The 15555-nt window shown below is 42.4% G+C and overlaps 1 protein-coding gene across 2 annotated transcripts in view; it reads left to right on the top strand.

Annotated features, from left to right (window-relative positions):
- Positions 1-12289, top strand: part of odad2 (outer dynein arm docking complex subunit 2) — a 47360-nt gene extending 35071 nt beyond the window's left edge. For both annotated transcript variants that reach the window (XM_084340993.1, XM_084340992.1), the window contains exons 18-21: positions 137-251; positions 4872-5060; positions 5279-5500; positions 10998-12289. In XM_084340993.1, the coding sequence (XP_084197119.1) occupies positions 137-251; positions 4872-5060; positions 5279-5500; positions 10998-11114 (643 nt within the window). In that variant the 3' untranslated portion in view covers positions 11115-12289. The remainder of the gene's footprint in view (positions 1-136; positions 252-4871; positions 5061-5278; positions 5501-10997) is intronic.
- The last annotated feature ends 3266 nt before the right edge of the window (positions 12290-15555 follow it).

Below are 15555 nucleotides of genomic sequence, written 5' to 3'. Positions count from 1 at the left end.
AGTACTGATTGAAATTGCAACACTTTTCTCAATCTTCTTTATTCTTTCCATGGTTATTTCTTTCTGTTGTTTCCTTCATCATTAGTCTCCCCTCTACCACTATTTACACTACTTTCCTGTCTCTCTCTCCCTACAGAATCATTGATCAGCTTGACGGAGTCCGACTGGTGTGGTCGTTATTGAAAAACCCCAGTGCAGATGTGCAGTCCAGTGCTACATGGGCCCTTTGTCCGTGCATTCAGAATGCAAAGGTACAGTCCAGTGAAGAACATTTGTCTTCTGCCTCTGTCCTGTGACTGATGAGTGAAACACACCCAAGGCACATAGATAGCCTCTAAATCAAAGAGGTCTGCAGGGTTTGTGTTGTTTCAAAATAAAGGGTCATCCTGCTAACAAAACAGAGGCCTGCTTATATCACCACGCTTGTCTGCTATGCTCTCCCTCTAACCTACTGCTGCTGGGAGGTTAGCAAGGGCAGAGCTGTGTCAGAGGAGGCTTAAATGAACCTCAGGCTAATATGAAGCAGAGAAGCCTCCTTGGCACACTGGGATTGGTGAATTGGGAAGCAGGCAGAGGGAAAAGACTGAGTAATATCCTGTAGCACGGCTTCTGATTTCCCAGCTGAATATCTCCCTTCAACATGCTACTTGTTACAGAGGCACACAATCCAAGCATAGGGCATAGGGTAATAGAGAGATTCTGTGAACCCTGATAAAAACATTGAACACGTTGATTGCAAAAGAACCTATTACACTGCCATGAATACTACTTATATAATTTTAGATATAACTGCAAAATGCACAAAATTGTAAGTTTGGCATAGGGATAACTGATACGTTTTTCCAGGGCAGATACAGATTTTTAGTAATCAAGGAGACTGAACCAGCCTTTGGAACTGATATATGCTTACAGTAAAAATAAAAATCTTACTGTCAAACTTTAGAATAGCAAGTGATGGGATGCTACTAAGTACAATTTACTCAAGAAATGTACTTAAGTACAATTTTGTGGTACATTTTACTTCCACTCCACTACATTTTGGAGGCAAATATTACACTTTTTACTATGTTAATTTGATAACTGTACTTACTAGTTAGTTACTTTGCTAATTATTAATTATTTCATCTGCAAATCTGAGAAAAGAAGCCTCAATTCCGATAATCATAAAAATAATGCTATAATGATAATTGGATGATGCCTAGTTTAGAAGTCCATAAGCATGACAGATGTTTTCTTAAAAGAAAATAATTGTTTATACCCATCAAATTCTGTGTATAGGTTTTGGGGAACACTACTGCTTGTGTGAAAAATAATGCAAAAAAGCCTTTTGTGCCCCTAGAGAAAGCACTGTGAAGGCTGATAAATTGCCTCAAGTGATGTCACTTGGGTAGCTACCACGGTGGGTCCTAGGTTTCTTCGTGAGATCCAATCAATATACAGGCAATGCGTATTTTCCACAGCTCCACCATCTCGTCCAAATATGGCCACTTCTGGTTCTAAAAACCTAGATGACTTTGGCCGTAATGCCAAACTCAAGGCCTCATAAAAGCAGTCTACAAATCAGTGAGTGACATCAGGGTTGGTTTACACTTTGCCACTACCAGCATAACACACCCAAATCTCTGACTAAACTGTTGGTGGTCGAGTTGCATTTTGGGTAACATAGATGCCAGGTTTTGACAAGGGAGAAGAAAGCTTGTAATCGAATTGTTTTTGATACAGTTTTAAAAACGGTCAATCTAAAGTCAGACAGTGTTATGGAAGTGTAATGAATACCTTTTAAAACATTATGAGTTCCTTCATGGCATCGTCACAGGCCTTTTGCTTAGTGTTACAGAGCAGTGTTGTCATCCAACTCAAATTACAGTTACACATAAGCACGTCTTTGATGCTCTGATCACATCATCTCCAAGTATAAACATAATGTTGTCCTATTAGATTGTTGCTGTGATTAAGGTAAACACTTGTCAGTGGGACAATGTGGTTAAGTTTTAACAGATATATTAGGCCCAGGCAGGTATGTTGGGGGTGAAGCCCCTTTTTTTTTGTTGGCAGGAATTTCTCTGGCCCAGGAACGTAGTGAAAATGATGGATGGCAACCATATGGAGGGAGAGGGAGACCGCGTACCCACTATTGAGTGCTAACAAAGTTTGACAATGTTTGTCTGGTTGTCAGTGTGCCAATTTTGAGGGAAATTCATGAACATGCTTTTTGAGTGATTTTTCCTGGGACAGGGGCATTGAAAAGAGCTAAATAGCACTCTTTGCCCATGGAGTTGCGGAACTTGATACAGCTGCTTTGGTGCAGTCGTTATTTAGATAAAAATCCCATGTGGTTTGAGTTAGCGGTTCCATAGTGGATTTATGAGAGAGCCGTGGTATAAATGCATCTGCTAGATGCTCCATACAGTACTGCAGCCCCTCCACAGACACAGACGCTGTGCTCTATGCCCACAGGTCCACAACTTAAACTCACTTAATACCACTGTAAAGAATCATTCAACTATCTTTGTTGCTTCAGTCAAGGAAATAGAACCTTCCCCGTCACACGTAATGGGGTGTATCATGAATTCACCTGGACAAAGAGGCACATTTAGATGCATAGTAGCCTGATCGCTCCAGAGAGCGGGTCAAGGCACGTTCTTGCTGTCTGAGCCTGGCTTGCTCCCCTCAGCTTGAGATCACTCACAGCAGATAGTGTGTTTTCTATTTCATGTCATCCTGGGTAAGAGGAGGGGAGAGAGCGAGGATAGTGAGAAAGACCTTTCCGTGTGCAGCCTCATAATGTTGTGGCTTTCAGATCTGGGGGCCTGCCCAGGCCATGAAAGAGATTCTGGCTGGTCAATCGCAGCTGGTGGCTTGAGAGAGCTTCCTCTGTCTCAGGGACTCCTGGCCAGCCATCATCAGTATTCCTGAGGAAGGGCTTCCTGTGTGTCAGGGGGGCAGCTCCTGGCCCCGGCAACCCCCCCCGGCACCGCACACATGGCTCATCCTCTGGCACAGCATCACAGGGTCCATATACAGCACCCTGGCCTGATCTCAGCTGTGAGCTCTCTGTTACAGAGAGGAACACACCAGAACATCCAGCTCTCCTGGCTGTACTCTGAAACTGTAAATCAGTTTTTGTCAGTGCTGAATTTGATGAAATACCTTAATTTATAGAATGAAGAACAACCACAGAGTGCTCATTATAAATTCTGTGATTACTGTATTCCACAGTACTATGCCATACATCAGCACTGGACAAGAAGACTGATGTTGAAAAGGACTCCAATTAAGCATGCTTTGTGATTTGCATCCATAATTGTAAGCCTTTGGGGAAATTCCTGTTCTATTTTCAAACCGCTGAACATTACAGACTCAGGCACCTCGATCTCTTCTTCCGTGGCTGGCGATACGTTGAGTTCTGATTTTAAACAGCAGCCTGATGTGCCAAGCCATACTGAAGCCAGTGTCTCTGCCAGCTCTTCCGCTGTGGTTCTCTCAGCACTGCCTACCAGCCTGTCGGTTTGGTAGGCACGGCCCCATAAGTGGCTCAGAGTCCTGTGGTAGCAGCTGGTGCCTTGAAATCAGACCATGAGGCCTTGAATCTACACTGTGTGTCGGTCTGGGGCCAAGGCTTTAAATGACACTTCTAAGTAAGCTCTAAATTCTATGTTTCCTCCTCATTATGACAAGTCAGGGTGAGAGTAGGAGAGGTTGACAAAGATGTCAAATTTATTGGTTTGTTCGCTCAGATCCACAACACAGTTCTGCTGTCGGAGAGGTTGTTGTTATATTTGAATACATCTGTTGTACACAGAAAACAACCGAGTAACTGCTAATTTCTGCTTACTGTATTTCATTTATACACCCATGACTGTAGCTACTGTTAGCTTGTTAGCTCAGTTAGCCGTGCAGCAAGCTGGACCACCAGGGGAGTGTTGGTGTCTGCATTGCTAACACAGGAGCTTTGGATTGCTGAGAGAAAGGTTTTCAGACACAGGTTAGCTGGTTAGCATGTTAACTTCAGTAGATATCTCTTCAACACAATACATAGATGTCTATGACATAACGTCAACACTGTTATTTCTTCACACTCAGTTGATAATATTAGTTAATTTTTCAGTGTTCTAAATTCAAATTCTTACATATTGCGCCTTCAAGCAAACAATATATCAGAAAACTTAACATGACGGTATACAGTATCCCTGAAATTGATTACTTATTCCTTATCAACAGGAGAAATTGTCTTCAGATCACATTACAAAGTGAACAAGAACAAAAAGATTATTACATGAATGCAGATTTTTAACAGTAGGCACTGGAAAAATCCTTATCCATAAGTTCTGCAAAGTGGGACATAGGCCATAACTGTGTAATTAGGCTGTTGCTGTTAAGTTACATTTGTCACAGTGTGTTGAAAGTTTGGGTAATATCCTGTGTAATTATGTCTTTGAATACTGCAATCTGTGCAATACTTGAAATTGTATTAAACAATGTCACGCATAAAGTGAACAGATATTAACATATATATATTACATTTTTAGACCCTACCCAATTCGGTCAGGCAGACTAAGCTCACATAACTCCTAACCTGCGACATACAAACATATTTTTCTTAGAGCTGTTGGGAGGATGTAGGTTGTCTCCAACACAAGATTTCCCAATGTCCCTTCATGCAAGAAAAGCAAGAAAGAGATTGTTCTGTTGAGGAGTTTGCACTGATGGGACTTTGACTGTTGCCTGGCTGGTAAAAATACTGATTAAGCGTCCTTTGTTTTGTCTGCCGTGCTCTCCTCTTTCCTCAGTCATTACACTACCTCTCTCTTCATCATCCTCCATGTTCATTTTGACTGAGCACCAGCTAATAACACATCCTTTGACTTTAGGATGCAGGGGAAATGGTGCGCTCCCTTGTCGGTGGGTTGGAACTGATTGTTAATTTGCTGGAGTCAACAAACAACGAGGTATTGGCAAGCATCTGCGCTGCCATCTCCAAAATAGCCAAAGACAAGGAAAATCTGGCAGTTCTCACTGATCACGGGGTTGTCCCGTTGCTGGCCAAGTTGACGAACACAGTAAGTACACCTCACTGCTGGAGAGAAACAACTATTCACCATCACTGCACTCACTGTCATGTTACAATGGATTTAAGTTAGCCTTTTCCTGACACAAATTCAGCTAATGAGAATAACATTGTTAGATTTTGCCTTTGCAGAGCTGCAGTACAGCTTGTTGTTCTCTAAATTGTAAAGACTGGTCTTCGGGGACCAATAGAATGTTCTCCTCTTCACAGACTGATGACAAGCTCCGTCGCCACCTGGCTGAGGCCATCAGCCACTGCTGCATGTGGGGCAGCAACAGGGCATCCTTCGGTGAAGCTGGGGCAGTTGCTGCCCTTGTGTGCTACCTCAAGTCAAAAGACAGAGCGGTCCACCAGAGCACAGCTATGGCCCTGTACCAGCTGTCCAAAGACCCCAACAATTGCATCACCATGCACAGGAAAGGAGTGGTCAAGGTCAGTTGTAGAGCTGTGACTCCTTACTTCTGCTTTTTTGAAGATAAATCATTAAGTAGTTATTTTATCTAGTTTATTTGTTTTTGCGACTAAATCTGGCTTAATTAGATTGAGGAAAATTTGCTCTCCCCTCCCACCACCCTTGTTTTAGTGATGTGTGAAAAACACTGACTAATAAACTTTGAAAAGCTGACTATTTTGAGAGCCTTTGACCAGTGGAGCAGAAACAAAGTTGGTTTTATTCTGCCGCGGAAACATGAGTCCACTTTCGAGCCTTCATGGGAATTTAGAAAAGCAAACAGCTCAGTGTTTCTCCGGTAGACCCTAGATGCCATTACAGATCAAGTCAAAGGTCTGTAGTTGGGGGTAACTGTTGCTAAGGGCAGTTCCTGGACATCAGGGTAGAATGTAGCAGCGATATGGTTCAGGCCAAAGAGTGGGGGCAGAGCTGTTCCAGGCTAAAAGTGAACAATGTTTTTTTATGGTTCAATTTTTTCTGACTCTGCAACGCTACATCTGCCAGCTCTCCTCATCATTGCAGTTGTGTAGCGCTCTTCCAAAAAGAAACAAGCATTGTTTTGTCTAACATTCAGCCCGTCAGCCTGTTTCCATGCTCAGCTCCAGACACTGTTTATGTTTGTCTGTGTTTGACAGAGACGTAGAGATTTTTATACTAAGATTCTGCTGTAACTGATGTCTTGTCACAGATGATCATGTACCCGTATTTCAGCATCATTCTCTAATTTTTTATCATGTTTCACATAGAGAGACTTTCACATGAGAAATCCGTCTGTGGCCACAGTGAGCTTAAATCCTTTTTCCCTCCCCCAAAATAACAACTGCAGTATAAATTACGAAGTGGTTATGCCATTGCAGCCAGATATTTTTTTCCCATGTTCATTAAATGGTGTATTTTAGCTTGATCTGCTGTTACAGTGTATGTGGTTCAACACTAGCCATAATTGGTAGCTGGACTGAACATTGGGTGTTCAGAAAGAGTTATGTCCAATTTGCAAAAGTCGTTAAGATGAATGCTTTTTGTAGTGTGAGCCACGACAAAAACTGGACAAGCCCTCCTTTTGTGTATGTGTGTGTGTGCGTGTGTGTGTCTATATTTGAAATTCTAGTGTGAGTCTTCGTGCGTGTGCGTGTGGGTGTGAGTGTGTGTGCAAATCCATGACATACCGCCCTATTTAATCTGTCTTTGTGTTTGCCCTTATTAATGTACCAGTTAAGAGTTGCAACACTACTGCATAATGTATTTTTGGACTTTTAAAGAGCTTAATCACCAAAGGCCACGTAACTGCACCAGCATTGCATTTGTTCTTAATCTCGGACGTGGAAATGTAGCACAGGCAGCCTCATTGTTCACTTCTCAGCCAGTCTGGAACAGAGGCTGATACCTGCCTGACCCCAAAGGACACATTACAGTGTGGGAGCTTGTCAGTCTCCTGGATTCGACTTGCACTGTAATGCCCTGCTTCATGATATACAGGCAGCTGGTAGAGAGAATGTGTTATCGCCAATACTTGGATCGGGGAGGGTGTATCGAGGACTGATACAAGGCTCTGCATCTAATTTACGGCCCTGTGTAAAATTCTGGACTGCCTCTCGTATTATTGCAACCGTATATCAAAGAGCTTTTCTGTGCCGTGGAGAAGCTCTCAAAACACATTCACCCACGTGTAGTATACTATTTCCACCAAGCGAGAGGTTTCTCACTCCAAAGTTGGTTTAGAAAGTAACTTTCCTCTGTAGCACACTTAATGGTGTATGGCCAAGTCCCTTAAGATTCACTGGGGAAATTAAGCATTGAAAAGAAAGTACATCAAACTGGAGAACACATTAGTGACCCCTCCTAGTCTATTTTTATTTTAGTCTGGAGTCAATTAAATTATTTAACAAAAGTAAAAGTAAATACTAAGTACCACGTATAAAGTACTAGGTGTTATACATTGTGATTTGTTTTGGACACAACTCGCTGTCATCTGTTATTTTATTTCCTACATTTTCTGACAACATATTTTCCTTGGAATCTCCTCCCAGATCAGACCTTGTTGAAGAAAAAGGGATTCGGGTGCGCAGTCTCACAGGAAACTGGAGAATTTTAGCCCTGAGAGATGAATCGCCCTCACAGTTTGATTTGACATCCCCTCTTGGTATCTCGCAGTTTTAAACGGATGTGCCTCATTTTGTGTCATGCACAGAATCAGCACGCCTCCCCCCTCTGCGCTGTGCATCGCTTCCAAAAGCACTGGGGATTGTTTGCTGAAATCATAAATTCTTGTAGACAGCTTCAGCCAGCTATTTGTATTAAAGAGGCTCTTTCATAAGAAAAGCTTTATGGAGTAAATGGATGAAAATTACAAAATGCTGATGGTAATTATTGGCAATTTTCAACTGAAGGTTTGCCAGAGCGTGGCTCCTGCCAGGGCCTGGTATGTATTTTAGGCTTTTGCTAATGTAAATGAGAAAAGTGTTTGTGCTTTTGTCACCACGAGCACACTCCTTCCTCGGCACAGTTGCTGTGTGTTTTTTCTCTCTTACATGGTCAGACTTGAGGAGTGAAAGTGCTCAGTGAGGCTGTGGGGGGCAGAAGTTACACTAAATGTTAGGGAAGGAATAAAACCAAGCAGAGCATCACAGGTTTACTTCGACAGCTTCCTGTTGGTTTTTGGGGAACATGACATCAGGTTGCGGGTGTGGTGAGCAGATGATACAAGCACCGTGTGCTGCCTGCTCTGTTATGACTACCATGTTATTGAGTGTAATGTTTTAGAGCCTCTCTCCCTCATGCTGGGACCAGAAATCCCAAGCCATGTTCCTCAGGTTGAACAGGCTTGAGGTTCAGACTGAAATGTTCCTCTTAAGGATTTGAAAGCTGCCCTCCCTTATTTTCCTCTTCCTCTTTAGAGACACAGAACAGGCAGTTTCTGGCTTGCTGGATGCAGCAGGGAATGTTGTTTACCTTGACTTCCCTCACTAACTTCCCCTCAACCTCAGCTAAACACTGCTGTCTGTTTGTGCTGTTTGCCTCCACGGTGGAGTCTAAAACATGGGAATGCTGGGATGGAGAGGGGTCGGTGGAGCTGTAATGGCTGTCAGAGCTGGCACAGGGGAGTTTAAACCTGAACTCCTGCAGGCAGACGCAGTCCAAAAGCGTGCGCTTAACACCGTGACACTTCCATGTGCTGTAGGATGTTCACATGCAACAATATTTGCAGCCCTCACAGACTGCACGCCGGCTCCTCCCTCTCCTCACGCAGCCACGTTCCCCAGCTCCCGTCTTGGAGGTCAGGACTCACTGGAGCTCTCTGAAGTGCAAAAAATGCAGTGCAGTTTTCAAACTGACAAAAGTGTTCATGTTGCCACAGTCAGGGAATATCTAACAAGCGGCGTATTATATTCCTCCACATCCCAGCTGGGAGGGAAAGAGCAAGCTAGGAAAAAAGGCAGCAAAGAGAGACACGCTTATCTTAGCCTAGCTGCGCGCTTCAGGAGACCTTATTTGGCGACGTCTGAATAACATGCTATGAGGTTGGCAAAAACGCTGCCTCTGGCACTCCTCAGGCATCCTCTCTTTTCACAAAAGAGACTTGTTTAGCAAGCTGCATGTTTTCTGGAGCCTCAGAATGTAAGTTTGCTTTTGGAGGTGTTTTGGATGCTATTTAAAAATCATATAAAACCCGAGGGCAAATCTTTCACATATCCTCCTCCACACTGGTGCATTGAGAGAAGCTGGCATCCTGGACTGCTGATTAGGAAGGATATTATTTTCTCAGCTTTTAACAGGACTTATAGTGTAGGTTAGCCCTTTCTTGCTCATACACACAAGCAGGCTCACCTCATCTTTCATCTGTTTTCCTTTCACTGTTTGTCTTTGCGCTGAAAATCCTGGGAATGTCTTCTCTCCGCTTCTTTGGCTATTTGCTAACCACACAAATGTGCAGAGCAGCGTTTAAAGTTTGCATGTAACACGGAGAGAGGTCAGGGTCAACCTCAGCTCTGCTCTGACATGCATTATGAACTCAATGGTACCCAGAGAGCAAAACAGTGCCAGGTTTGCCCTCAGCACTGATCAGCTGGATGGAGATTAGGCAATGTCTGCTCACGAACTATCACTGATTGTATAAGTTAAGAGAGGCATTTCATTTGTGTTAAACCAACAAAGGAATCCCATCACTTCTAATGTTGATGGAAAGGAGGGGAGAGTTTTAAATAAGAGGGACACAAGGGGAAAGAGAAACACAGGTTAGCCAGTACCTTTTGAAATCACTCCACTGCCTTAAACTAAATCTAAATCAGTGGCTGTGTGTAAGTTTTAAACAGGATTAGTTCTTGGATCACTTCCTTTGACAGTGGCAGTCTAGATATTGTGTGTTGCTCAGGATCAACAAGGATGTGACATTGCTGCACTGAAACCAGGGAAACAATCCCGATGGTGTTCAAACACCCGGTGTAAGCTGGCTGCAGCATGATGTTTGGTAAAGAAACCTCTTTCAAAATCCCTTTTCATTCAGTGGAGAACAAGGCCTTGATATATGGGGCTTAAAAGTGCCTGAGACGTCTGAGCAGTTACTGTATTTATCAAAGCTTCACTATGTTTAGGAGCAGGGAGTCCTTAAGTGCTTAGCTGAGGGATGTAATGTTGCAGTTGGTTCATTATGGATGTAAACAAGACGATCCGAAATAATTACAAGTGTGGCTTAAGAAACCTCAGTGGCACACCATTGTGATTTTACCAGGGAGCACACATTGAACACATTTAGATTCATCCAGTGCACCAGAGTATTTATGCTTACATTTACTTTTACTTTGATTCAGCCCCACAGCTGCCCACAAACATAATGTAGTGATTTTGCTGCAGATTAAATAGGAAAACAGCGCACCCTCCATCCAGTTTTTTACTTTGAGCTCACTCCTGCACAATACACAACTCTTTGAACGTATGAAAATCTTTTAAATGTTGAGTTTTATGTAACCAAAAAATAAACTCCCAAAGCTACAGATTTCTTGAGAGCGCAAAACCATGTTCTGCAATAAGATCTAACGAGATCCATTACACAAGCCACTAATAGTCGGATAGAATCTGACCTTTGGAGCGGCGGAAAGGCTGTCAAGTGGTGTGGTTCATACTCAGGTTTTTAATGTTGAGCCTGCCCTGCATGACTTTCTTCTGAACAAACTTGCAGGAGCATGTGCGCTCGCAGCTGTAACCCCTTTGCTGAGGCATGGTTTGGATGGGTAAACTGGGACACACACACATGCATACACACACACACACACACACACACACACACAGAGGGACACGTGGGACCAGTGCAGCCTGTCACCATACAGCCAGCCAGTAGCTACTGCCACTGCAGTGTGCAGTGACTACTGCTGACATGGCAACATTTGCAGCCAGCTACCTATTTGGGCACTGGTTGTAAGTACACTGTAGACTGTTGGAAAACAGTGATGCCTGCTGTAACCTCTGTCCTTTGTACTCCCGTAGTCCCTCATCCACTACATCGGCTCTGATGACGAGATGCTCCAGGAAGCTGCTGCTGGCTGTGTGCGCAACATCCGTCTACTGGCTCTGGCGAACACGGAGGCCCGATTATTTTATTGACAATCAATGATCACAGCAGCTCTGGAAATCCAATAGGGAATGTACAACAATTATTTGGGCGAGGAAAGGAGCTGAACTTTAAGTTTGACTCTTTAAAATAGCAATACTCTGCCCAGGGTTATTAACATGCTTTTGACCACTCACAATTTCAAGCTTAAAAGCACAGTTCACCCCAAAATTAAGCCTCAGAGATGTTTGCCTTCTCTCGTATATAATGGAACTAAACCATTCTTGTGGTTCTCAAAGCGCCAAAAAAGAATAATTTGACAAACTTAACAGCAATGTCTCTTTCTATAAACTTTCATGTAATAACCATTTTCTTTATGCTGAATAACACCTCCCAACTGTGTCACCGCGCAGAAGGAACTGTACATTTACTTATGGACGAGAGTCCCCTGCTTGTGACAACGCAGGATGTAAACATTAATGGTGTCCTCCTCGCTGAGCTGCAACTTTAGTAAGGTAGCCTCTCGTCAATGAGTAAATGCACACTTCCGTCTGTGCCATGATACGCTAAGAAAAAAAATCCTGCCTGAAACTGCTCACAACAAGGTATGTGGATTATCATGAGGAACCGGGTCATGATTTCTGGGAAGAGATATTGCTGTTGAGTTTTTCAGATGTATTGTTGTGGACCTTTGAGCACCACAGGCTGAGTGCCATCTAGTTCCATTGTAGTGGAGAGAAGGCAGACATCTCTATGAGCAACATCTCCAAAACTCTGCAACTCACACCAAAACAATCTTGATGGATAAATAGCACTACAGGCTACTTTTGATTTCAGGGTGAACACAACAACAATTTTTACATAGCACGATTCACGTATTAAGTGTGAATTGTAACTATTAAACGTAAAAGAAAAGTAAAAGACACTCCAGACTTTCCTCCATTCAACAAAATGAAAAATTAGACAAACCTTGTCCGTGATGCCACCCCCAATAATTTTTGTACAGTCCCTCACAGGGCTGGCTCTGACATCAATGGCAAATATTTACCTCAGCATCTGTCATGTTGTACACAAACTTTGTACCGGAGTTTGTTTCAAATGTGTTTGAAAAAAAGTTTCAAATAAATAGAATGAGAAAAGTGTTACAAATATTAGTATCACAAGTGTTCTAATAATATGTTGTATCAAATGATCTGAGAAAGGTCCCAAATAAAATCTTTTGTCTTGATTGATGAGTGTCTTTATTTGCTCCTGCTTCCGTTCTAGCAGCAACCTTTTATCTCAAGCTCTGTGTTTGCATCACTTACCTGATCAAGACATCAGACAAACATTTTAGGAAGCCCTCTTCTTGCTAGCCGACTGTCAAACTGATACAAATAATCTGTCATGTTTGATCCCAGGCCAAATACCTCATACATGTACATTTTTCGGTGTCTCTGCTGTAACATTCCTTAAATAATCCACACAAGACCACAATGTCTAAACAGTAGCCACATCTGCTCGAGTTGCTCAACCTCATCTTCTACAGTCTGCATACTGCTGTACCTACATGAATATTTGTGAGACATCTAAACTCAGAAAGCACACAGCCTGCAACGACCCATTAGACAAGCAGAATAACTTGCTGTTGGTTATACAGCACCAGTGGAGTCTGCAAAAATGTTCTGTATAAATACCAGACATTAATATGAACACATAAATTCTAGCACTGTTATCATAAGTGGATAAGAAATGTCTGTAACAATCAGGAATACAATAGTGTGTGTCCACCATAGACATTATGTATGAAAATGAACTAGGGATTTTCCACATTACTGCAATTTATTTACAGTAATTTCAGATTTTGTAGAGATATTTATTATAAATAATAAAATATATTATACAAACAAGCTCATTATTTTTTTCAGTAAAAACAAAAATGTTATATTAAACTTTGCCAGTTGGGGTCATCTCTGTACCAAAGCACTTGCATGGCATTTAGTCAGCACCAACTATAAAACAATGTAATAAAGGATTTTTGGGAACATGCTACAAATTGAGCAGCTTTTTCCCAAAAGTAGTTAATTTTTAGCTGTCTTTGTTGCAGAATATCTTTTTAAAACACTATTGCCCTCATTATAATCCTGCCTTGTTCCTATACTGTACACTGCAGTAGTAATGTTGTGTGGGTGTAGCTTGTTGCAGCTGATCATGTCTGATCCTTTTGTGTTCTGCTCTTGTTCATTATAAACAGGCCACATCAGGCCTGACAGCCTCATGCACGGCAGATTTCAGTCAAAGACAGTTGGCCTCCGACACCGCTGCCCTCTGTCTTTCTGATCCCTCTGTCCTGGTCCCAGTTAGCTTAGATGTTCAGGCCTCAACCACAGCGGCTGCTGCCACAAAATCTCATGGGACTTTCATTATTAATATCAGACGCGTGCTGAAATAGAAAATTAGCAAAACATTGAAAATATGTGGTTGAAAATCTGCATCACTCTTTGAAGTTTAAACACTACCAGCTGTTGGCGGGGGTCACCGTCAGAGCACGGACGGAGAGTAGATGGGCGACTGTGAAGAAGCAACTTCCTCCAAAAACACACAACTAGGAGCTGAAAGAAGCCACTGTCTAATAAATTCACAGTGATTAATGGCTCTTTAATTCCATGCAGCAGGCTTAACAGCGTCTGCAGCATGACCAGAGTCAGAATGATTTTGAAAAGGTTTGAAGGAAAAGCATTTAGTCACTTGAACAAACAGAGAGGGAAATTGTTTTCTTTTGGCTGCTGAGGCTTTTCCTTTTCTCCTGCAGAATTTTTTTTCTTCACATTTTTATATTTAGCTCTCTAATTTCTCTTCATTTTGGCACCTTTTCCTTTTAGCTTTAGCTTCAACAGTTTGGGTAGTGGCTTTTTAGCTATACTTTCCATTTTCCTGTGTGTTATGAGTGGATAAGGTTAAATTAGCATGGAGAATGAAAGCAGGGCGATTCCGATATAACAGAAATGTAATCATATTTTGCACTTCTTTGGGGAGTTATGTGTTTCTCTGTCCACTGCCCTGAATTATTTTCAGAATGTAGCTTGCCCTAAAACTAAAACCTGTCTTGATTACATTTCTCTTTGTATACAGATTAAACAAACAAGATACCACGAGCTAAGGCTGCTAGGCTTATTTTCTTTGTTTGTACAAAGAGAGGCTACCTGTTTCTCCCTGCTTCCAGTGTTTATGTTAAGCTAGGCTAACTGCATCCCGACTCCAGCTCCATACCAAATGCAAAAACATGAAACTATTAATTTTCTCATCTCATTCTTGCAAAGAAAGCAAATAAATGTATTAACCGAAATGTTCAGCAATTCCTTTAAAGCTGCATTTTTTTTTAGGATTTAGCGGCATCCAGTGGTGAGGCTGCAGATTGCAACCAACGAGATATCCCTCATTTCAACCTCCCCTAATGTGGCTGCTGAAAATGCAAAAAAAACGATAAAGGCAGGAGAAGATCTTCTTTGTATACATGGAATTGGCTTTTCTGGGTGCACAGGACAGCTGACGATGTTTAGCAATAAGAAGAAACTCTTTCTCTCCACATTAGCTTGCTATCATGTCCTCAGAATTTGACGAGCCTCGTTTGTCAACATTTAAGGAAGCAGAGCTTTACTGTCCATTCTGAACCTCTTGTTATTCCTTGCAGAGCACAGGGGAAAGGCTGAGAGGTGGCAGTATGTTTCAGGAGCCTGGCTCTCGGGCCCATTGGTCATAAAGCCACAGTTGAGTGTATTAGTCGAGCCACAAACCCTCTGAGAAAAGAAACTGCCACTTTCTTTGGCTAGCCGTCTGACACAGGGACATTATTCACGGGAAATTAGAGGTTATGCCTCCACGCCTCAGCAGAGGCAGCAATTATGTCCAGCTCTGGCCGTTTGGTCACCATTCAAGATCCGATGCTTCTCATCGCTTAACGGAAGGGATGGAAATAGTGGAGGGAGATCCCTGATGTTGTTGTTCCTGCTCTGAGGTAACGTGGGTCCTGGCATCTGCCACACCCCTGTATATCAACTAGTATGTCCCACCACTGGCCTAACTTTCACCCTCGCCTGACTCTAACAGGGGTTTCCCAAAGGTCAGGGTGATGGACGCAACCGTACCAGAGGATTTTTATTACACATCACACAAGATTTACGTGTGGGAAAAAAAGCTTTTCTAAAGTTCTGAAATTTGTCTGTCCGCAATTTTGGGTGGACAGGATAATAAATATATATCACTTATTTTTATAGTCAGGCCGTTCTTCATAGAATGTGCTGCATATTGTGATATTAGCTCAATTGTTTTAAAATGGAACCGCTCTTTTGAAGTTTTTAAAGATCCCACATCTCCCCAGGCACGCTGTAGAAATATTTCATAAAAAGAAACTAGCGAACAGTAAAAGTTCTTTCCAGATATTAGAAGTGGCTTTCCATTCCCTTCACTGTCTGAGGACTATTTCTAATATAAAATCACAAACTGTTGCACAGCAGC

This window comes from Pagrus pagrus (assembly GCF_965226575.1).
Source record: "Pagrus pagrus genome assembly, chromosome: 20".
Classification (NCBI taxonomy): Eukaryota; Metazoa; Chordata; class Actinopteri; order Spariformes; family Sparidae; genus Pagrus; species Pagrus pagrus.
This window is presented reverse-complemented; position numbering and strand designations above follow the sequence as displayed.